This window comes from Ranitomeya imitator, chromosome 4, assembly GCF_032444005.1.
Source record: "Ranitomeya imitator isolate aRanImi1 chromosome 4, aRanImi1.pri, whole genome shotgun sequence".
In the NCBI taxonomy this organism is placed as follows: domain Eukaryota; kingdom Metazoa; phylum Chordata; class Amphibia; order Anura; family Dendrobatidae; genus Ranitomeya; species Ranitomeya imitator.
Genome location: NC_091285.1, coordinates 269,288,043 through 269,313,441, shown reverse-complemented (window position 1 = coordinate 269,313,441; position 25,399 = coordinate 269,288,043). Strand labels below are relative to the sequence as shown.

At 43.8% G+C, this 25,399-nt stretch overlaps 1 protein-coding gene across 1 annotated transcript in view; it reads left to right on the top strand.

Annotated features, from left to right (window-relative positions):
- Positions 1–25,399, top strand: part of TBC1D15 (TBC1 domain family member 15) — a 188,127-nt gene that overhangs the window by 38,984 nt on the left and 123,744 nt on the right. Inside the window, exons 5-6 of the mRNA XM_069764594.1 lie at positions 9,250–9,460; positions 22,300–22,402. Coding sequence (XP_069620695.1) covers positions 9,250–9,460; positions 22,300–22,402 — 314 coding nt within the window. The remainder of the gene's footprint in view (positions 1–9,249; positions 9,461–22,299; positions 22,403–25,399) is intronic.

Genomic DNA, 25,399 nt, shown 5'->3' with positions numbered 1-25,399 from the left:
CATCAAGTCTGTGAGAAAAGGTCTTTCGAAACCACAACAAAGGAGAAGGTGACTTGGTTTACCTCAAAGTGCTGCATCCTTTGATGCCTCTTCGCTCTGCAAGGTCGTGGTTTCTAGTTACCTGTCAGGGGCTTATTCGAGTGGTCTGGCACCTCCAGAACAACACAATTTTTTCCCCAATGTAGAGTTTACGCTTTGCCACATGTTTTTTTTTGCCTTCCTCTGGATCAACATGTTACAGCATGTTAGGTTAGGCTATGGGTTGATCTAGATAGACTTAGTTTTCCTTCAACCTTAATAACTATGTTACAATCAGTCCACTGTGCTCACCAACCTCTGAGAGTGAGAAAAAAAAGTAATAAACCAACGGTATACTCCCTGGTCCGACGCAGTCCATTTATTAACGAGTGTCCCATGACGATCTCCCCTATAGAGCTGTCACATCAGGAGATGTGACCGCTCTAGAGGGCCTCCAGTGACATAGTGACAGGAGACAATGGCTCCTGCAGTGTTATCACTGAGGCTTCAATGGCCTCTCACTTTACTGCACTGCTGCGTGAGAATTTTCCCACACAGTGGTGCCGCAAGTGACAGTATGAACTCTGCACTCCCAGCGGCAGAAGATACAGTGCGGAAGGATACCTTCCATCATTTTATTGCCGGAGCCCCTAGAGAGTGGTCGCATCTGCCGAAGTGACAGCTCTCCAGGGGAGATGGTCGTGGGACACTCGTTATTACATGGATCACTGGGAATCGGGGAGTATATTGTTGGTTTATTATTTTTTTTTATTTACAGGTGATCGATGGCTTCGGGGATTTGCTGTGTGGTGAGTGTGTACTTTATGTCTATATGTTTGTATGTGTTTTTGTTTTTTTTTTACACTTGAACACAGTAGCCGGATGATGGGACTACGGCTGTCCCATCGTCTGGCTACCTGTCACTGTAGCAGGCATAGCCAGATGGGACTAGCAGTCCCATCGGACGATGCCTGCCTGCACACACATCCCTGCACACCCACGCACGCACACACAGACACATACAGCCCCACACATACACACATACAGCCCCGCACACCCCCGTGCACACACACGCACACAGATACACTCAGGCCTGCAGACCCCCACAGATACACAAACACCCGCACACACACACAGAGCCACACATCCCTGCAAACCTCCACAGATACACACAAACACCTGCACACAGCTCCGCACTTCTTCTCCGCTCACACATAGTTTCTGCCCACACCCAGTATCTGCCCACACTCCGCCCACACACTCTTCCCCCTCCCGATCTGCAGCATTTCTCGCAAGCAAATCCGCAGATCTTTTTAATCCTGCGGGATTGCTGCGGATTGGCCTGACACAATAGAAGTCAGTGGGTGCAGAAACGCTGCAGATCCGCAAAAAGAACTGACATGCTGCTGGAAAAAAAAAGCTGCGATTCCGCGCATTTTTTCCACAGCATGTGCACAACAATTCTCAATTTCACATAGACTAACATTGCTTGTGCACTACACTGCGGATTTGATGCAATTCCGTGCTTCCAAAAACGCCGCGGAAACGCATCAAAATCTACAACGTGTGCACATAACCTAAAGCAAGATTTGGTGAGGTATTAGGCCCTAGAGCAGCAATTTTGCATGATCTATGAGTCTGTGCTGTTGCCCCCTTGCCTTACCAGGACACACCCCAAGTTTTTTTATTCAACATAGTAATGTATTATGATTTATTAACATCTGTCTGCCAGTGTTCCCATCTGTTACTGTGTCGCTGGGACATACAGGGTTTAGCAATCTATAAACAATGAATGGAGTGATAGTGTGCGTGACCACAGCTTCATTCAAGGCAATAAACATGGAAGAGCGCAGCATGAGAAGCACCAGGTGGTTTGATTGGGATGTTGCAATGGAAGGTGGGGGGGGGGGGGGGATTAGCCTCTCACACGGAAGGATTGTGCAGCCCTGCACAACTCCGGCAGCGGACCTCTCTGTGCACTCCTGCTCTTTTGCTCCGGCACCGCTGCTGTGCTTCTGGTCACATGGTCTGGTCACGTGGGCCCAAGATCCAGTCATGTGATGCCACTTCACAGGATGTGACTTCACTTCAGGTCCTGTTTCCTGGAGATGAGCTCTATGGGCCCAAGCTGCTCCAGCCACAATCCCTCAAGGGGAATGTAAACTTTTTTTTTTTTTTTTTTTTAAATGTGGTCAATTTAACCCCTTCATGACCCAGCCTATTTTGACCTTAAAGACCTTGCCGTTTTTTGCAATTCTGACCAGTGTCCCTTTATGAGGTAATAACTCAGGAACGCTTCAACGGATCCTAGCGGTTCTGAGATTGTTTTTTCGTGACATATTGGGCTTCATGTTAGTGGTAAATTTAGGTCAATAAATTCTGCGTTTATTTGTGATAAAAACGGAAATTTGGCGAAAATTTTGAAAATTTCGCAATTTTCACATTTTGAATTTTTATTCTGTTAAACCAGAGAGATATATGACACAAAATAGTTAATAAATAACATTTCCCACATGTTTACTTTACATCAGCACAATTTTGGAAACAAAATTTTTTTTTGTTAGGAAGTTATAAGGGTTAAAATTTGACCAGCGATTTGTCATTTTTACAACGAAATTTACAAAACCATTTTTTTTAGGGACCACCTCACATTTGAAGTCAGTTTGAGGGGTCTATATGGCTGAAAATACCCAAAAGTGACACCATTCTAAAAACTGCACCCCTCAAGGTACTCAAAACCACATTCAAGAAGTTTATTAACCCTTCAGGTGCTTCACAGCAGCAGAAGCAACATGGAAGGAAAAAATGAACATTTAACTTTTTAGTCACAAAAATTATCTTTTAGCAACAATTTTTTTATTTTCCCAATGGTAAAAGGAGAAACTGAACCACGAAAGTTGTTGTCCAATTTGTCCTGAGTACACTGATACCTCATATGTGGGGGTAAACCACTGTTTGGGCACACGGCAGGGTTGGAAGGGAAGGAGCGCCATTTGACTTTTTGAATCAAAAATTGGCTCCACTCTTTAGCGGACACCATGTCACGTTTGGAGAGCCCCCGTGTGCCTAAAAATTGGAGCTCCCCCACAAGTGACCCCATTTTGGAAACAAGACGCCCCAAGGAACTTATCTAGATGCATAGTGAGCACTTTGAACCCCCAGGTGCTTCACAAATTGATCCGTAAAAATGAAAATACTTTTTTTTCACAAAAAAATTCTTTTAGCCTCAATTTTTTCATTTTCACATGGGCAACAGGATAAAATGGATCCTAAAATGTGTTGGGCATTTTCTCCTGAGTACACCAATACCTCACATGTGGGGGTAAACCACTGTTTGGGCACATGGTAAGGCTCGGAAGGGAAGGAGCGCCATTTGACTTTTTGAATGAAAAATTATTTCCATCGTTAGCGGACACCATGTTGCGTTTGGATAGCTCCTGTGTGCCTAAACATTGGCGCTCCCCCACAAGTGACCCCATTTTGGAAACTAGACCCCCCAAGGAACTTATTTAGATGCCTAGTGAGCACTTTAAACCCTCAGGTGCTTCACAAATTGATCTGTAAAAATGAAAAAGTACTTTTTTTTCACAAAAAAATTCTTTTCGCCTCAATTTTTTCATTTTCACATGGGCAGTAGGATAAAATGGATCATAAAATTTGTTGGGCAATTTCTGCCGAGTACGCCGATACCTCATATGTGGGGGTAAACCACTGTTTGGGCACTCGGCAGGGCTCGGAAGGGAAGGCGCGCCATTTGACTTTTTGAATGGAAAATTAGCTCCAATTGTTAGCGGACACCATGTCGCGTTTGGAGAGCCCCTGTGTGCCTAAACATTGGAGCTCCCCCACAAGTGACCCCATTTTGGAAACTAGACCCCCCAAGGAACTTATCTAAATGCATATTGAGCACTTTAAACCCCCAGGTGCTTCACAGAAGTTTATAACGCAGAGCCATGAAAATAAAAAATAATTTTTCTTTCCTCAAAAATGATTTTTTAGCCTGGAATTTCCTATTTTGCCAAGGATAATAGGAGAAATTAGACCCCAAATATTGTTGTCCAGTTTGTCCTGAGTAGGCTGATACCCCATTTTGGAAACTAGACGCCCAAAGGAACTAATCTAGATGTGTGGTGAGGACTTTGAACCCCCAAGTGCTTCACAGAAGTTTATAACGCAGAGCCATGAAAATAAAAAAAAAAAAAATTATTTTCTCAAAAATGATCTTTTAGCCTGCAATTTTTTATTTTCCCAAGGGTAACAGGAGAAATTTGACCCCAAAAGTTGTTGTCCAGTTTCTCCTGAGTACGCTGATACCCCATGTGTGGGGGTAAACCACTGTTTGGGCACACGTCGGGGCTCAGAAGGGAAGTAGTGACGTTTTGAAATGCAGACTTTGATGGAATGCTCTGTGGGTGTCACGTTGCGTTTGCAGAGCCCCTGATGTGCCTAAACAGTAGAAACCCCCCACAAGTGACCCCATTTTGGAAACTAGACCCCGAAAGGAACTTATCTAGATGTGTGGTGAGCACTTTGAACCCCCAAGTGCTTCATAGAAGTTTATAATGCAGAGCCGTGAAAATAATAAATACGTTTTCTTTCCTCAAAAATAATTATTTAGCCCAGAATTTTTTATTTTCCCAAGGGTTACAGGAGAAATTGGACCCCAAAAGTTGTTGTCCAGTTTCTCCTGAGTACGCTGATACCCCATTTGTGGGGGTAAACCACTGTTTGGGCACACGTCGGGGCTTAGAAGGGAAGTAGTGACTTTTGAAATGCAGACTTTGATGGAATGGTCTGCGGGCGTCACATTGCGTTTGCAGAGCCCCTGGTGTGCCTAAACAGTAGAAACCCCCCACAAGTGACCCCATTTTAGAAACTAGACCCCCCAAGGAACTTATCTAGATATGTGGTGAGCACTTTGAAGCCCCAAGTGCTTCACAGACGTTTACAACGCAGAGCCGTGAAAATAAAAAATCATTTTTCTTTCCTCAAAAATTTTGTTTTAGCAAGCATTTTTTTAGATTCACAAGGGTAACAGGAGAAATTGGACCCCAGTAATTGTTGCGCAGTTTATCCTGAGTATGCTGGTACCCCATATGTGGGGGTAAACCACTGTTTGGGCACACGTCAGGGCTCGGAAGTGAGGGAGCACCATTTGACTTTTTGAATACGAGATTGGCTGGAATCAATGGTGGCGCCATGTTGCGTTTGGAGACCCCTGATGTGCCTAAACAGTGGTAACCCCTCAATTCTACCTCCAACACTAACCCCCCCACACCCCTAACCCTAATCCCAACTGTAGCCATAACCCTAATCACAACCCTAATCACAACCCTAATTCCAACCCTAACCCTAAGGCTATGTGCCCACGTTGCGGATTCGTGTGAGATATTTCCGCACCATTTTTGAAAAATCTGCGGGTAAAAGGCACTGCGTTTTACCTGCGGATTTTCCGCGGATTTCCAGTGTTTTTTGTGCGGATTTCACCTGCGGATTCCTATTGAGGAACAGGTGTAAAACGCTGCGGAATCCGCACAAAGAATTGACATGCTGCGGAAAATACAACGCAGCGTTTCCGCGCGGTATTTTCCGCACCATGGGCACAGCGGATTTGGTTTTTCATATGTTTACATGGTACTGTACACCTGATGGAACACTGCTGCGAATCCGCAGCGGCCAATCCGCTGCGGATCCGCAGCCAAATCCGCACCGTGTGCACATGGCCTAATTCTAAAGGTATGTGCACATGCTGCGGAAAAGCAGCAGTTTCCCATGAGCTTACAGTTCAATGTAAACCTACGGGAAACAAAAATCGCTGCACACATGCTGCGGAAAAACTGCACGGAAACGCAGCGGTTTACATTCCGCAGCATGTCACTTCTTTGTGCGGATTCCGCAGCGGTTTTACAACTGCTCCAATAGAAAATCACAATTGTAAAACCGCAGTGAAATGTGCAGAAAAAACGCGGTAAATCCGCCATAAATCCGCAGCGGTTTAGCACTGCGGATTTATCAAATCCGCAGCGGAAAAATCCGCAGAGGACCAGAATACGTGTGCACATACCGAAACCCTAACCCTAGCCCTAGCCCTAACCCTACCCCTACCCCTAACCCTACCCCTAACCCTACCCCTAACCCTACCCCTAACCCTACCCCTAACCCTAACCCTACCCCTATTCTAACATTAGTGGAAAAAAAAAATTCTTTATTTTTTTTATTGTCCCTACCTATGGGGGTGACAAAGGGGGGGGGGGGGGGTCATTTATTATTTTTTTTATTTTGATCACTGAGATAGATTATATCTCAGTGATCAAAATGCACTTTGGAACGAATCTGCCGGCCGGCAGATTCGGCGGGCGCACTGCGCATGCGCCCGCCATTTTGGAAGATGGCGGCGCCCAGGGATAAGACGGACGGGACCCCGGCAGGATCGGTAAGTATGATGGGGTGGGGGGGGACCACGGGGGGGGGGGATCGGAGCGCGGCAGGCGTGGAACGGAGCACGGGGGGGTGGAACGGAGCACGGGGGGGGGGGGGTGGATCGGAGTGCAGGGAGGGTGATTGGAGCACGGGGGGAGCGGACAAGAGCACGGGGGGGAGCGGAGCACTGGACGGAGGGGAGCCGGAGCAGTGTACCGGCCAGATCGGGGGGCTGGGGGGGCGATCGGTGGGGTGGGGGCACACTAGTATTTCCAGCCATGGCCGATGATATTGCAGCATCGGCCATGGCTGGATTGTAATATTTCACCCGTTATAATGGGTGAAATATTACAAATCGCTCTGATTGGCAGTTTCACTTTCAACAGCCAATCAGAGCGATCGTAGCCACGAGGGGGTGAAGCCACCCCCCCTGGGCTAAACTACCACTCCCCCTGTCCCTGCAGATCGGGTGAAATGGGAGTTAACCCTTTCACCCGGCCTGCAGGGACGCGATCTTTCCATGACGCCACATAGGCGTCATGGGTCGGATTGGCACCGACTTTCATGACGCCTACGTGGCGTCATGGGTCGGGAAGGGGTTAAGGAGCGCTACCATCCCCCTGAGGAAGGTAGCTGTCCACTGCCGAAACGCGTAGTGGTTCAATAAAAGGTCTGTTTACCACTAATCTATTGCAGTGTGCTCTATAGCGATAGCGCTCCTTAAATTGACCACATTTTTTCCCCCCAAGAAAACACAGCTTCATTCAGGTAGGGAAAACATGATGGTTTTGGAGGAGGATGAAGGTGGCTTTACTGTGATTAACTGTCATTATTTCTCCTGACTGTCAGCTGCTCAAAGGGATGATACGTGGACGCCTTTACCCCTTCAGATATTGCACTTGTATCTCTTACCTTTCACTTTTAGTAGTATTGCCATGTAAAAATACCTTTAAAAGGGTATTTCTATCTCACACATTTCTGTATACCCACAGAGAACATGGATGGGACATGTGCCACCAATACATGTTTGATTCTATCCATTCATTTGTATGGAAATTCTGACCACCTCTCCACTGAGAGCTGCACATGATGTGGCATCGCTCTCCAGATTCATGGGGGTCCTATCTCCTATACATGTGTGGCATACCCTGTGAATATACCATAAATGTACAAGATGAGATCAGGGCTTTAACACTGTGCTCAACTATAGTTGTAAGATACTTTCTTCTAAAGATTTTAATACATATATTGACAATTTGGGAAATGCTTCTGATATATCACAGAGACAAGTAAGAAGTAAGCATTATTAGGGGTTTAGATTCTGAGGCCTTAAGGTACCGTTACACTAAGCAACTTACCAACGATCACGACCAGCGATACGACCTGGCCGTGATCGTTGGTAAGTCGTTGTGTGGTCGCTGGGGAGCTGTCACACAGACAGCTCTCTCCAGCGACCAACTATCAGGGGAACGACTTCGGCATCGTTGAAACTGTCTTCAACGATGCCGAAGTCCCCCTGCAGCACCCGGGTAACCAGGGTAAACATCGGGTTACTAAGTGCAGGGCCGTGCTTAGTAACCCGATATTTACCCTGGTTACCATTGTAAAAGTTAAAAAAAACTCTACATACTCATATTCTGATGTCTGTCACGTCCCCCGCCGTCAGCTTCCCTGCACTTTCTGTGTCAGCGCCGGCAGTAACAGCGGTGACGTCACCGCTGTGCTCTGCTTTATGGCCGGCGCTGACAGTCAGTGCAGGGAAGCTGACAGCGGGGGACGTGACAGACATCAGAATGTGAGTATGTAGTGTTTTTTTTTTTTTTTTACTTTTACAATGGTAACCAGGGTAAATATCGGGTTACTAAGCGCGGCCCTGCACTTAGTAACCCGATATTTACCCTGGTTACAAGTGAACACATTGCTGGATTGGCGTCACACACGCCGATCCAGCGATGACAGCGGGTGATCAGCGACCAAGAAATGGTCCTGATCATTTCCCAACGACCAACGATCTCCCAGCAGGGGCCTGATCGTTGGTCGCTGTCACACATAACGAGATCGTTAGCGGGATCGTGGCTACGTCACAAAAAGCGTGACGTTGCAACAATATCGTTAACGATATCGTTATGTGTGAAGGTACCTTTAACCATTTATTATAGCCAAACCTCTAGAAGGCTGATTACAACACAGAGACAAGTGATCACCTTCGTTCTTTTGGGGTCTTTGAATGTCACTGACGGATTTGTCAGCCATTTTCAGACAAGTAATGCAGCGAGAAATCTACAGGATTCCAGGCTGCTACAAAGTGAGGGGCGAGACGATTCACACTACCCTGGTTCAGAGGCCATGTTGGTGTTCTGTGGTCGCCCTACTGTTTTTCTTTACTACTGCATGCTCCTTTTACAGAGTGGGCCCTGGAGCCCATACCCATGTGATGAGCATCAGAAGATTTCAGTAATTGAGAGAAACGTCTTAATTTCAATCCGTAATAACTAACTGAATAGCCTAGAAATAAATGAAGTAACAAACAATAACATTTACCTTATGGTTAGTCTTTTAGCGTCCTGAAACTTTCTGTTGTATAGAAAATAGTTTCTCTGGTCTCCCATTGCAGACAAAGCAGTAGAAGATTGCTGCCCCCAGCTTAGCCTGTTTCCTTTCTCTGCTTAGATAGTGACGTTAAACAAGCCATGGAAGAATACTGTATAATATTTACTGTATCTAGACATTATTGTGGCCCACTGACCTTCTGCCTGACATGTTAGTCCGTTTTTGATAAATTTCTTTTTGTTTCTTCAAACTTTCTCTTAGGTGTTCAAAGTCCGACAAATGTCCAGAGCAAATGGTCATTCCTCTTCAGCCTGACCGACCTCAAGTCAATTAAACACAACAAAGAAGGCATGGGCTGGTCTTATTTTGTTTTCTGCTTGAAGGATGATGTTATCCTTCCAGCTCTCCACTTCCATCAAGGAGGAAGCGAGCTTCTGCTTGAGTGCCTTGAAAAATATGTGGTGCTGTGTGAGTAAGTATCACATTCTGCTTTAGGCCTTTTCCTGTTCTCTTTGAATCGCAAACTACCGTATATAACTATTTATAGAGCAATGACTATCAGCACAAAGTTTTCTTCTGTACTTCAAACGTTCTCAACTTTTTATGCATAACGACACATCTGGGTACATTAAAAAATCAACGTCTAGAAGACCAAGTGATAACCTAATTGTGTCTAGTAAATCATTCATCAGTTCTTGTAACTTGTATATGGTCTCCGCTGCATTGCCGAACAGTAAATCTGCCCAAAATGCAACCTACTCTTCAGTTTTGCATAACCTTTAAATTCCTTTGCCTAACTTTTTAGAAAGCGTTGAGGATATTGAATGGTTAATAAGAGCGGGTGGGCATGCAACACATCTGTTTTCTGTCTCCCACCTTTTTTTTTTTTATACCTAGTACCGTGGCTATGTATATAGTGTTAATATTTCTTTGTGTCGGCCGAACTAGTAGCTTCTACTCATAATCTACCATTGCTCATCTAAAATATCTATGAATGCTGTAACTGGATATGTCAGCGATTCTTTTTTTGGTTAATGGTGGTAGAATATATATATATATTATAGCTACAGCTCTTGCAAAAGTGTTAAGAGACCACTGCAAAATGTTCAGTTTGTCTGATTTTTCTCTTGTATAGGTATATTTGTGAGTAAAATGTACATTGTCATTTTATTCTATCAATTTCTGACAACATGTCTTCGAATATCGAAGTAATACATTTTTTATTTTTTTTTTTACTGAAAAATAAAAATGGTCAAACTGAAAAAAACAGTGCTTTCAGACCTCAAATAATGCAAAGAACACCTTCATGATCATTTAGAAACAACAATACTAATATTTTAACTCAGGAAGAGTTCAGAAATCAATATTTTGTGGAATAACCATGATTTTTAATCACAGCTTTCATGCGTCTTGGCATGCTTTCCACCAGTCTTTCACACTGCTTTTAGGTGACTTATATCACTCCTGGCACAAAAATGTAAGCAGTTCTTCTTTGTTTGATGGCTTGTGACTATCCATCTTCCTCTTGATTACATTCCAGAGGTTTTCAATGGGGTTCAGGTCAGGAGAGTGAGCTGGCCATGACAGGGATTTGATGTGGTGGTCCTTCATCCACACCTTGATTGACCTAGCTGTGTGACATGGCGCATTGTCCTGCTGGAAAAAAACAGTTCTCAGACTGGGTAAACATTGCGTGAGCAGAAGGAATCAATTTTTTCCAGGATAACCTTTGTATGCTGCTTGATTCATACGTCCTTCGCAAAGATTAACCTGCCCAATTGCAGTCTTGCTGAAGCATCTTCAGATCAACACCTGGTCAACTAATGGTTAGACGGAGACCTGGAGAGACATACAAGCCACAGTGTCTTGCACCCACTGTGACATTTGGTGGAGGACCGGTGATGATCTGGGGATGCTTCAGAAGAGCTGGAATTTGGCAGGTTGTTCTTTGCGAAGGACATATGAATCAAGCAGCATACAAGGTTATCCTGGAAAAACTGTTGGTTCCTTCTGCTCAGGCAATGTTCCCCAACTCTGAGGACTGTTTTTTCCAGCAGGACAATGCACCATGCCACACAACTAGGTCAATCAAGGTGTGGATGATGGACCATCACATCAAATCCCTGTCATGCCCAGCCCAATCTCCAGACCTGAACCGCATTGAAAACCTCTGGAATGTAATCAAGAGGAAGATGGATAGTCACAAGCCATCAAACAAAGAAGAACTGCTTACATTTTTGTAAGAGGAGTGGCATAAGGTCACCCAAAAGCAGTGTGAAAGACTGGTGGCAAGCATGCCAAGAAGCATGAAAGCTGTGATTAAAAATCATGGTTATTCCACAAAATATTGATTTCTGAACTCTTCGTGAGTTAAAACATTAGTATTGTTTCTAAATGATTCTGAACTTGTTTTTTGCATTATTTGAGGTCTGAAAGCATGTTTTTTTGTTTTTGCTTTGTTTAAATTTTGACCATTTTTCTTTGTCGGAAAAAAATGCAAAATTTATTGCTTGGAACTTCGGAGACATGTTGTCAGACGTTTATAGACTAAAAGAACAATTTACATTTTACTCAAAAATATACCTATAAAGAGAAAAATCAGACAAACTGAACATTTTGCAGTGGTCTCTTAATTTTTGCCAGAGCTGTATATATGTTTTAAGGCATTGTGCCAAGATCAGTATTAATCTCCTATGTACAGGATAGGTGATAAATGTATAATCACTGGGGTCCCCCCACTTTAATGAAGCTGCGACCCCTTCGCATTAGCACTCCACTGATAGTCTTATAAAATATATGGGGCTGACAGAGTCTTTGGTACTTGGCTATTTTGGTCCACCAAGCAGTTGTGTGTTTGATCGATCACTCCATTCATCCGGGACACATAGAAACCTGTCAGCTTCCCCAGGCCCCATAAATCACCCTCATATCTTTAAGCATTTAATGCTTAATACACTATCATATGAGCCCATTTTTGGTGGCTTATTACTTTGTGTGTCACCAAAAAATCATTTTATTATGCATGATAATTAGTGGGTGACTAGTCGTGACGGCGTTTTTCTCCCCAGACTAGTCATCCCACTAATCATGTTATCATGCCCCTCTAGGCGTGAAAGCCATGACTTGCAAGGGCAGCATCACCACCGTTTATTTGCCCATTTCTGCCTCCTAGACCATGCATATAAATATGTATAAGCACGCCGGCTTCGTTAGTGCACTGCCCATGCAGCCATCATGTAGGACTCGGCCATCTGTTAGCACTGTCTGCAAATCTCACAGCTGGGTGTCCTGTGTCGGTGCTGCCTCCCTTGGCATACACAGTGCACTGATGAAGCCAGGGTTTCCTTCACCTTGCTGACAGCGTATTGTCAGGTAAGTAAAGACATGGTGTTCCGGCAAATCATGGACAGTCACAGGGGTGGGACAATGTTGTTAGTGGTATGATTAATCCAAGGGAAAAAATGAACCCATAACTAGTCACCCACTAATTAGCATCTCACACACAAAGTTATAAATACCATTTTATGGCAATGGACCGTTTGAAGAAATGTTAAGGGCTGAAGAAACACATGGGGGCAGTTTGGGGTCCCGGGAAGCTGACAAACTTCTTTAAGGCCCTCATACACATTAGACTAGCATTGGCCGGCAGTTTGTGTGTGAGGGCCCCGAGCCTACCCTGACAGATGGTTGTCGGGGAAGATTAGGATTGACATGCCGATCACTTTGTTTTCTAAGGCTACGTTCACATTTGCGTTGTGCGATGTTGCGTCGGAGACGCAACGCACAATGCAAACAAAAACGCAACAAAACGCACGCTAAAACGCTGCGTTTTGCGACGCATGCGTCCTTTTCTGCCGAAAAATAGACGCAAAAAAAATGCAACTTGCTGCGTCCTCTGCGCCCTACGCTTGCGGCAAAAAAAACGCATGTGTCGCAAAACGCAGCACAACGCATGTCCATGCGCCCCCCATGTTAAATATAGGGGCGCATGCGTCGCCGCAGCGGCGCCCGACGCTGCGTCGCACAACGCTATTGTGAACGTAGCCTAAGAGAGAAGTTACCGCCTGAGCTGTCTGGCAGAGACTCTCTCATGGAGGACACATAGGAGCTCCTGTGTTTGGGAGAGGCGGGCGAGATAGCGGATTGCCGAACCATCACTTGGCAGACTTGGCTATCTAAAGTGTTCAGTGGGTTTTAGAGTAGGACCCCCAATGATGAAGCATTTATCACATATCTTCATGATGGGTGATATTTGTTGGCCTGTGAGCAACGTATGTCATCAATCATTTTAGTGTTGTGCGACAATCCCTAATTGGCATATCCATCGCATTGACTGCTGCTGCCTGGCATCTAACAGGGGTCTTAAACTGCTCAGCTAATACATAGCATGTGTATATGTGATTGTCTGTGTCATAAGGTTTTATTCAGTAGATGTGGAAAGAACTACAGTGTAGCATTATAAGGAATGATCCGTGATATCATGATACCGCACGTTGGTAAATCAGATTGTGACTGGTGAAGTAAAGCGACTTGTCTTCCTTTTTTTGCAGATGAACATATATTGTGCCGCACTAATTCCTCTAATTGTTACTGACAGCGATGTGTGCCCCCTACTGGTCTCTTCATGCTCATCTCTTGTATCTTCGGTACCTGTTCTCTGTGGTTTGTTGTTCTCTCCGAATTTTCAGACATATAACAACATTCCTTTTATGTTCGGTCCTTAGTAATAATTTATATTCTGTTGATATCCGGATCAAAGTGTTGTTGTGAATGAAGTAATTCTGGCAATATCCAGCAGCCGTGTCCTTACAAAGCACAGACAACACAGACATCTGCAGGCTTTGTAGAACATCCACAATGTGACGTCTGCCGTCATTCTTCTTTCTTGACTGTGCTGCTCAAAGAGAGAATGTGAATGATCTTCCACTTCTTCCCAAAAGTCTCCTGGTAGAGGATGAAACTTTGCTTATTTTATGAGGATTAGTTGTGCGTAGAGAAGAGTTATCTTCGATCTGTAGCGACATGACTAAAGCCTCAGTCAGACGTCTGTAGAACATGGTCGGAGTACAGGCTGCAGGCCAACTGCTGGTTTCCTATCCAAAGCTGACGTTCGTGCTCGGAGACCTGCAGTCCGTGCATCCCTGCCCTTCCTCTGACCGTGTTTCACACTCGCCTCAATGAGGCTTAATCAGTTGGCTCTCTATTAATTATTCTGTCTTTAAAGGGCAGGCATTTCCTAAAATTCTCACCTGAAGGTCATGTAAAAAAAAGCTTGGGTTTATTAAGTAGTTTTTTTTTCTAGAAACCATTTTTGTCACTTTTCCACAGTATAGGGTGTAGATGTAAGATTACTAGCATCCCCGGTAGCTAAGTCTCCCATCAGAATAACCAGGGTGAGGGTGATAATACGCTACTCCCTCATATTCCTCACTAGCAGTTATGGGAGACAACCCAGTAAGGCCTGCTGATGAGCGGAGCAATAGGGGATTCCAGAAAGGGCTTCTGTGCTGATGATCAGTGTTGGGCACAGAGGTGGCTCACCCCTGTGGTAGATGCTTAGTCAACCTTATGGAACAAACTGCTATCACAAACCGTAACTAGACGTGTTCACTTCCTTTTACGCCTTCGTTTTTCAGAACACCTTTTAGCAATTATGTTGGAAGTGAATGTATCATCAGAGGATTATCTATCATTTAAATGGGGTTTTATGTTAACCCCTTCATGACCTTGGGATTTTTCGTTTTTCCGTGTTCGTTTTTCACTCCCCTCCTTCCCAGAGCCATAACTTTTTTATTTTTCCGTCAATTTGGCCATGTGAGGGCTTATTTTTTGCGGGACGAGTTGTACTTTTGAACGACACCATTGGTTTTACCATGTCGTGTACTAGAAAACGGGAAAAAAATTCCAAGTGCGGTGAAATTGCAAAAAAAGTGCAATCCCACACTTGTTTTTTGTTTGGCTTTTTTGCTAGGTTCACTAAATGCTAAAACTGACCTGCCATTATGATTCTCCAGGTCAGTACGAGTTCATAGACATCTAACATGACTAGGTTATTTTTTATCTAAGTGGTGAAAAAAAACTCCAAACTTTGCTAAAAAAAAAAAATTGCGCCATTTTCCGATACTTGTAGCGTCTCCATTTTTCGTGATCTGGGGTCGTTTGAAGGCTTATTTTTTGCGTGCCGAGCTGGCGTTTTCAATGACAGCATTTTGGTGCAGATACGTTCTTTTGATCGCCCGTTATTGCATTTTAATGCAATGTCGCGGCGACCTAAAAAACGTAATTCTGGCGTTTCAAATTTTTTTCTCGCTACACCGTTTGACGATCAGGTTAATGCTTTTTTTTAATTGATCGGGCGATTCTGAGCGCGGCGATACCAAATATGTGTAGATTTGATTTTTTTTTTTATTGATTTAATTTGATTGGGGCGAAAGGGGGGTGATTTAAACTTTTATATTTTTTTTAATTTTTTTCACATTTTTTTTTACTTTTTTTTTTTTTACTTTTGCCATGCTTCAATAGCCTCCATGGGAGGCTAGAAGCAGGCACAACTCGATCGCCTCTGCTACATAGCAGCGATCTGCTGATCGCTGCTATGTAGCAGAAATGGAGGTGTGCTGTGAGCGCCGACCACAGGGTGGCGCTCACAGCCACCGGCGATCAGTAACCATAGAGGTCTCTAGGACCTCTCTAGGGGTCGGCGATGACGTCATTTCCGGCCGCCCGGCCGGAAGCGGTAGTTAAATGCCGCTGTCTGCGTTTGACAGCGGCATTTAACTAGTTAATAGGTGCGGGCAGATCGCGATTCTGCCCGCGCCTATTACGGGCACATCTCAGCTGTTCAAAACAGCTGACATGTCCCGGCTTTGATGCGGGCTCACCGCAGAGACCTGCATCAAAGCAGGGGATCTGACCTCGGACGTACTATCCCGTCCGAGGTCAGATAGGGGTTAAATGCATTTTCTATAAATATTTGGTGATCTTTTTTTATTTTGCTTTGTCACGTCGCAATCTGCGGTATCTGTGTTATTAGCGGTGTTTAGAGGAGTTAAAGGGAACCTGACCTGCTGCCTCTGGCTCGGTGATTTCAGCCATGAATGTTTGACTCTGAAGCACTGCGGCTTTTCAGAGAAAAGCATGCTGGGAGCCAAGTCGCACGGGAGAATAATGAAAAAGGTGGGGACCCAGCAACGTCTCCTCACCCACTGCCCTTAATTGCTGGGTCTCTTCCTGCGAGCGTGTATAGGAAGAGACCTGTCAGTCATTAGAAGCCACGGAGACCAGCCTTTTAGCTATTCTCCTGGGTGGCTTGTCTCCTTTGACTTTTAAAGTATGTTTTTTGTGAAATACTGCAGCAGTTGAGTCATACAGCCAATGTCGCTTCCATGCTTCCCATGGTGCAGGCAGCATGGATCCACTGTCAGGTTCCCGCTAGCTCCTCTATGCACAGCTGGTTGCCCAGAATTCACCAATTACAATAAGTAAAGTCACTGCTCTCCCTCTCTTTACAATGATCTTTGCCCATTCCCATTAGATTCAGGAAGCATGTATCCGCTGTCAGATTCCCTTTAACTGCCGCTGTAGCCCTGCCTGTGATGGTAATGAGGTTTCTGAAAAGTGTTCAATAAAGATCAGGAAGTGAGAGGCTATAATGGCTTCAGTGGGAAGTATGAAAATGGCAAGATTTCTATTTTTTTTTTCTTTTCAAATACAGATTATTGTGGAAATTGCCATTTTTTTTTTTAAATACATATAACACAAAAGCCTGATTTAAACAATAGGTATTTTTTTTTTGTGAGCTTGTCAATATTGGCTCTATCATCCTAAATAAATTGCTGGATTCTGGTAGCTCAGTGCTTACACTGGAGCTCTTAATCACAAAATGTCCTTTTACGCTCCTTGTATTCCTTCAGTACACCAATCAGTCCTCTATGCTAAGGGGTAAACAAATCTTCGGAGGCAAGTAGCCAATGCCTTCAAGGGGTTTTCAGCTACTTTTATATTTGAAGACCTATCTACAATATCAGATCAGTGGTGGTTCAACATCAGGAATTCCCACTGATCTGCTGTTATCGCCTTCGGTGGCGGGCAGCTGGACAGTTGTATTCCCTGTTTAGTGGCCGCGGCCAGGTAATACCGATAAGCTACTATTGGAAAACCAAAATCTGATCTACAGTACTCCTCGTCAGCCAGTAAACAGTCTATGGAGCTGCGGTGTGAAGCGCTGTACACTGTTAAAGCAGGAGGTGAAAATGGATATGGGCCAAAAACTGATGAAAACTAGACCACCAGACTAATAAAAAAGGGAAAAAAATCACTGATGTGACACTAAGCCCCAAGACGGGCCAAATTCCAGGCCGTATCCTGCTGCTTTCTGCATTCTGTATCCACCGGTCAGCCTCTAAACTACGTCTGTTATTTCTTTATTAATCTTTAGTAGTCCAGTGACTTTCTTTTCCTCTCTGAAGTTCCCCAGGAGGTCCGCGGCCTTTGTCTGTGTCATTGCGCAGAACTGTGCTTGAAAGGTCTTTGCGGCAGAAAGTTGTGTGGTGACGACTCTCGCTCTTTGCATGGAAATGTTGTGTTTGATTTCCTCTCACCTCCTAATGCTACCCCATGCTCCTGTTGTGTTTGGAAATGAAGAGATAAAACTTATTAAAGATCCTATCTCGCACTTTAATAACACTCAAGGTAGTCCCAGAACAAGTGAAATCAGAAAATTCATTCCTTGCCCCTAGCAGAACAATTGCTGATGATATCGGTATGATTGCATTTAGTTCACGAGAGTAATGTGTGGCTGTTGGAATAGAGCTGTGCACCAGAATAAACATATTGTTTGATGCCGGCGCCTACTGAGGCTTCCTCCGCCTCGCTTATCTGTCATGTCTTGGCTTTTTCTGGGGCCAGTAATATTATTAATGTTCTTTTCTAGCCTCCCAAAAGCTGTGATGGGCACTGTAGATTGTACGAAGGACAGGAAAACTTAAAGTTAGACCTTGTAGTTCTGGCACTGCTTTTTTTATTTTATTTTGGGACTTATCACATTAAGGATCAGAATAAAACATTTGCTTAATTGGAGAAACATAAAGAAAATGTAATATTTCTAGGATTGCGGTAAGTGTTGTCTGGTCATAGCTTACTGTTCAGTCTCTGTGAGACGGAGATACATTAAAGGGAATCTGAAAATGACTGGCTGGTTAAATTTTATTTTTTTTTGTGCATTTTTTTCTATAATCAATCTTTATTAAGAAAAAAAAAAAAGAAATGTTGCAATTTTCACACTGGTCACTGTTTATTTGTTTTTTAGGAAATCCACATGTACAATAACCGCAGTGGTAATCTTTTGTATTGCAGCATCTAATGAGCATGTGCAAAGGTCATTGTGAAGGGTCAGGTGTGCCATCCTCCATTGTGATTGGTGGATCCAGTGTTATCAGTTGTGTATAGCATAGAGATGCTACCTGTTATTTATAATCTTGCCTCTGATGGTATGGAGCCTGCTGGCAACTCTTCCCGAGTGTGCAAAAAGTGTCAGTCTATAAAAGCCCTAGTGGCCAGTGGGAAAACTGCAAGATTACTAACTTTGTTTTTTAATAAAGATTATGGTTAGTGGTTGAGCACAAGTGCTCGTTTCTCGAGTTTGCCTAGCACGCGCAGGTATGCGCCGAGTATCATGGGTGCTCGAGTGACATGTTCGAGTTTCCGCATCGACATGTTTCACAGCTGTTAGACAGCCACAAAACATGTAGGGATTGCCTGTGTTTGTCAGCGAGCACTTGCACTCATCACTAATCATGAAATGAAGAAAAAAAACGTTTAAAAGCATCCATTGTCTGATCTCCATTGTGTCAGATCCTTTCTCCCCAGACATCCTCTGTTGTGGAGATTGGAGAGACCTCCAAACACATTAGAGTTACCCGACCCTTCCCATATTGGTGGGTTTTTTCATATTGATAGTTGCTATGGCAACAGGGTGGCATGACCAAGCCCTCCTGTCTTCCATGTCCCCTAGCCAGTCAGATCCTGCAGGGGCTGTTCCTGTTAAGTGTCAAAGACTGACGGGGAAAATAATTTGCTGCGATGCATAAGTACTTCATTCTGTTATCAATGCAATCAAAGCGTCGCATGTCCTCCTTTTTAGGTGTGTTAAAAAAAAAAAAAGTAAAAATAAGAATCATAAAATCACATTTTTAATATTAAAGAAATGGTATACCTGTCCAAAAAAAAAAAACACAAAACAAAAGAAAAAAAGTCAAATATTTTCAAATATTTATTATTGCCGTGTATGTAACTGCACATTTTAGAAAACTGTATCAGTTTTAAGCCCGTGCGCTGAATGCGAAAAGTCTATGCCATAATTGCCATTTTTATTAATATTGGCTCAAAAAAAGTAATAAAAAGTGATCAAAAAGTCATATCTATTCCAATATTGCCCTTTATATGACTTTTGTTAAAAAAAAAAAAGTTATGTCCTAGAATGTGACCATAGAAAAGTGAAAAACTAAAAGGTCAGGCATAAAGGCAAATGGTTTAAATGCATTTTTCTATAGGGAAGGTTTTGTTGAGCTGTTAGGATATGGATATTTGACAATGTAAAATGTATGAGAGGACTGCTGCTTGTTGTAGTGTGTCATGTTGGTGGTGTAATCAGCATTCCTAATGCATGCAGTGTTCACACTCTGTGCCTTCTCCATAGGGGATGACGGTCTTTATTACAAATGACACTGAAGCTTCATTCATTATTCTCCTGACACTGCCACAAGCTGAATGATCAGAGATGCACACCATTAAACCTGGCTTGTGTTCATGTCCTAATGTGGCTACCTCACACAACACAGCATTAGAAAAGTTACAATAAAACCTTTGTAGTTTTTTTTTCTTTCATAGTATTTTTGCTCAGTATTCTGTAGCATCATGTCCAGATTACATTTAGAAGTGGAGCTTGTGTGCACCCGCCAACATACACGTTTATAGGAGGATATATAATATACTGCAGACGTACATGGCCTGGGACACTTGCCACGGGGTGGTGCGACGGTGTAGAGACCGAAGGGTAACACCATGTAACTGAACACAGAGCTTATTCATAGGAAGCTTTGTATTCAGGGCTCTGGAGTAGGAGTCAGTATAAAAGGATTTCACCTCTCAAAAAACTTTTTATTTGTGAATGTTCTCTTTCATAGACATGTCCATCAGTACCTTTTACATGGCCAGACTGTTCCTCCGTTAATGAGGATTCCACGTTTGTATTCATATGCAAATGAGGCTGAAATCCTACTCTGAAGCCTCTGTCACTCCAGCTCTATTCTCTTCCCAGCGCCTCCTATTCTTGCTTGTCTGACAGCCTCTGTGCTGTGTGATTTCAGGCAAAGTAGCTGTCAATCAAGCAGGAGGAGGCAGCCCTGAGCGGGGAATAGAGTTGGAGTGACAGAAGCTTCAGATCTACAAATAGTTCTGCAGCCTAACTTAGCTACCTGTTCAAATCTGATTTCTCAGACACTAAGGAACAGGCTGGTCATGTAAAGGTATTGCTGGACTTGTGTTTCAAAGAGCTACGTGGACAAATAGCTTGGAGGGGGAATCCTGTTGACAGATTCCGTTTAAATTCTGCTGTGACTCACTGGCTCCCATTGGCCCTATGTAACGCTATTGCAGGGAACCATAGGGATGTCATGGCAGCCACTCCCAACGATCGCTCCAAAAATGCTGTATTGACTACTGAGCTCCTGAAAAAAAGTGAGTGTACAAGCGGTGTCTGGATTTTCTATTGAGCCCATGCAGTACCCTGTGCTCACTCTTGTAGGTGCTCAGAACTTCTGCCTGCTGAGCACTCAAATGTAAAAAATGTTCTAGATCATGATGAACACTGGGGATCTCAGGCCCCTGACCCCCGCAGATCTGCAGAACATGTATGTTCTGGAAAAGATATTTAAAAAGAATCTGTCACCAGGTGTAAATTGACCAGTTTTATCCCCCTATTTTATTTCTTCCGCTCATCTGGGGGCATGTTTTAAAAGCTGCTCTGCATTATTATTCTTTGAGCAATGGCCCTATGGTGAAGACCATAAAAATTAGCTTTTAAAAAGGCCAAAATCTCTGGAGCCCTACAGTGGATTTAAAAAAACCAAAAACAAAAACAAAAGTTAAAACTGAATATTCGGGAAGCGCCAAAAACTGGTCACTTTTGCCCTGGAGTCATGACCTCTCTTCACAACCGTAGCTGTGCTTTAAGCTGTGTTGTAAAAGTTACTTGCTGTCAAAGTACTGGCAATGCCCAAAAAGATGGCCAATTTCATACTAGCAAGTCAAGCTGGCCCCATTTCTCCCAGAAACTCCATATAGTTGGACACTAATCTTCCACATGGTGGCCCTGAGTATTTGGCTTATCCAGAAATTAAATCTTTATAGCAGATCTTCTGTTGTTTCTTCATTTTTCCAGCTTTTTTTTATTTTTTAAATGATTCCACAAAGGATTTACTAACTACCTGACAGTGAATGCTATAAGTACACGGGAAGGTGTGCAATTATGACTTTTGGGAGTTGTTGACTCGTTTGTTTTTGGCACACTTTTCAGGTTCTTACTATTGTGTGCAAATTACAGTTATGTCCCTAAAGTGCACTGATTTCCCCACTATCATGGAATAGATTAAACTTATAGTCTTGTTTATAATTCTATATACAAATCAAAAATGGCCCACAAAATTTGATATGCATATTTAAAAAAACAGCGACTCTGGTGGTAGGACAGGTAAGTCTGTGTCTATACAGAAGTACATGGAGGATTTCATAAAATGTCATTGTATCTCTCCATTTATCTAAGTGAATGCTGGGTATAGTTTTCACCCATGTATCTATGACTCCCAATGTCTCCTATATTCTGGTCTTGTTGTTGTTCCAGTCTGCACAGAAAGAAATCGGCATTTGACTTGATATGCAAATTAGGCTGTAGATCTGAGGCCTCTGTCACTCCAGCTTTGTTCCCTCCCCAGCGCCACCTCTTCCTTCTGTGCTGTGTCACTTTAGGCAAAGGAGCTGTTGGTCAAGAAGGAGAGGGTGGCAGTGAGCAGGGAATAGAGCTGGAGTGACAGAGGCTTCAGATCAACAGCCTCATTTACATATTAATTCAAACAATGATTGCTACATGACCCATATAGATAGCTGGGGGGGGGGGATCCTGCTCACAGATTTCCTGTTAAAGCGAGGAGCAGGTATGAATTATTTTTAGCATCAATGATTGATAAAGTAGTTTCTCACTGCTTCAGGTAATTTTTGTTATGATCTACTGCTTAGTCTTTCTATTATTTATCGTAGGTCAGAACAGGATGGCAGAATTCTTCTTGTGGACTGTCAGAATCGGAGTCTGTGCCAGTCTTTTGAAAACCTTCATGAGGAACCTACGGACTCTTTACTACAGGCTAGTACACACATCTCAAATCCCAATTATATTGTGTTTCATATGAATGTAGTCCAACTGCAAGTCGCCCAACTGTAAGATCTGCAATCCAAAGAATTGACATCTTGCAGTTATTAGGTTTGATTTTTCTGGACAGAACTACGAGTGATGATTGATATTTGCAGAGTTCATGCTTCGTTGGCTTTTGCACATGTAGGCAGTTTGTGGCTTCATAAAGGGAAGCAGCAAGTAACATGTCCCTTGTCTTCTACCTAATTGATATGGAATACCAGGGACTTTACATTAGTGGGTTTAGAGGGGTATTCCAGATTTACTATGTAAAGGTTATTGTTATGTTGTTCTGCATAATGATGATTGTATTTGCATAGCACCAACATATTCCACACTACTTTACAATTAATTATCGACATGTACAGACATAATACATAGTAACATAACAGTTACAGGAGGAGTGAGGTTCCTGCTCACAAGCTTACAATCTATAAGGAAATAGGGGGGACACAATAGGTCAAATGTGCTTGTCATGTGTGGTCCAGCCATTATAATAATACATAGGGCATTCCAAATAAGCTGCATGGTAAATTATACAGTGTTCCTTCTTTATCAGCTTCTTGTCGTTTTAAGATGTCAGCTTGCCATCATTAATTAACCACCTTTATTCTTTCATTGTAGTAGATCAGTCTGTCCTGACCATCTGATTATTTCATCATGCCATATAGTTTGCCCCCATTACATAAATATGTATAGCCATCAGGGTATGGGAAAGAGTGTATGACTGTGCGGTGTTACTATAATTCTTTGAGCTTATAATGTTGACTAATGTGATACAGAGGCATTAACGCTTAAGCCGAAAGTGACTCCTTCACAAGAAAGCAGGTAGTTGTGTGAGGTTTTCTATATCCTAAAAGGTTTGCTGGGCATAATAAAAAGATGCGATATCCTTAGAACAGCTCATATACAGTATGTCCGTTTGGTCAGCCTTATCTAGTATCTACTCTCCCTCTAATCTTCAAATGGCTGTCATATACCGTACCTACCATCGGGCTCAGCCACTGCCTTCATTGACCAATTATCCACCTGGCTTCTTCACTTTCTCTCTGCTGACATCTTCATGGGTGACTTTAATATCCCTAACAACACCCGCCAGCCAGCAGCCTCCAAACTCCTGTCCCTTACTTCGTCCTTTGGACTTATTCAGAGGTCCTCCACAGCCACCCACACAGACGACCATACACTAGACCTCATCTTCACCCGCCTCTGTTCCATATCTAATCTAACAATCTCTCCCTTCCCCCTATCTGACCACCGTCTACTCACCTTCTCATCCATGTCCTCCTTACCCACCCCCCTACGTCCAGCCACTACCATATCCTCACAGAAACCTCGCACACCTAGACATTCACAGACTCTTAGACTCTCTTCTACCTCTGTCCTCCATATCTTCACTCCACGACACGGACAGCGCCACCGCTTTCTATAACGCCACCCTCACATCAGCCATAGACTCAGTCGCCCCTCTCATGCATGGCAAAGTGCAACGGATCAATAGGCAACCCTGGCACAACAATCTCAGCAAAAAACTGCGATAAGCATCCAGGGTCGTGGAGCGGTGTTGGAAGAAAAGCCTGCCAGACGACTTCACTGCTTTCAAACAAAATACACTTGCCTTCAAATTAGCACTCACCTCTGCTAAATAGACCTATTTCACAAACCTTGTATCATCATTATCCTACAACCCAAAACAACTGTTCAGCACATTTAACTCTCTCCTCCACCCACTACTGCCACCTCCAACTCCCCTCATCTCTTCCGAGGACTTTGCCACCTACTTCAAAAACAAGATCAACCAAACAAGGCAAACCTTTACTGTTCCACCACCCCAACCACTCCATATACCAGACCTCTACCTTTCCCTAATAACCTCCCTCTCCAACATCACTGAAGGAGAGCTTACTCACCTCCTTTCCAAATCACACCTCACCACCTGTGCACTTGACCCCATCCCTTCCCACCTGCTTCCCAACCTCACCAACGCTGTCATTCCAGCTTTAACCCATCTCTTCAACCTATCACTATCTTTTGGTACCTTCCCCTCTGCATTCCAATATGCCACCATCACACGCATCCTCAAAAAATAAACCTTGGCCCAACTGCTATGTCCAGCTGTCCATGCCCAACTTTCCTCCCACCTCTCATCTAACTCTCTCCTTGACAACCCCCAATCTGGCTTCCGCCCCCACCACTCCACCGAAACTGCCCTGACAAAAATTACTAATGACTTACTGACATCCAAAGCTAACAGACAGTTCTCCATCCTCCTCCTTCTCGACCTGTCCTCTGCCTTCGACACAGTCGACCACTGCCTACTGCTAAAGATTCTTTCTTTCCTTGGCATCAAAGACCCTGTCCTGGATTGCCTCATACCTTTCCGACCGCACATTTAGTGTTTCCCACTCCCACACTACCTCCTCATCCCGCCTTCTCTCTGTTGGTGTCCCTCAAGGCTCTGTCCTGGGCCCCTACTTTTTTTTCCATCCATATCCTTGGCCTAGGACAACTCAAAGTTCCATGGCTACTAGTACCACCTGTATATATGCTGATGACACTCAGATCTACCTCTGTGGCCCAGATGTCACCTCTCTGCTGTCTAGAATCCCAGAGTGTCTATCAGCCATATCCTCCTTCTTCAACTCTCGCTTCCTAAAACTCAATGTAGACAAAACCAAACTCATCATCTTTCCTCCATCTCGCATATCTCCCCTATCCGATCCATCTATTATGGTAAACGGCATCATGCTCTCTCCCGCACCTAAAATCCGCTGCCTCGGAGTAACTCTCGACTCTGCCCTGTCCTTCAGACCGTACGTCCAAACTCTTGCCACCTCCTGTCACCTCCAACTCAAAAATATTGCCAGAATCCGTCCCTTACTCACCCCTCAATCTACTAAAACTCTTGTGCATGCCCTCATTATCTCCCTCCTCGATTACTGCAACACC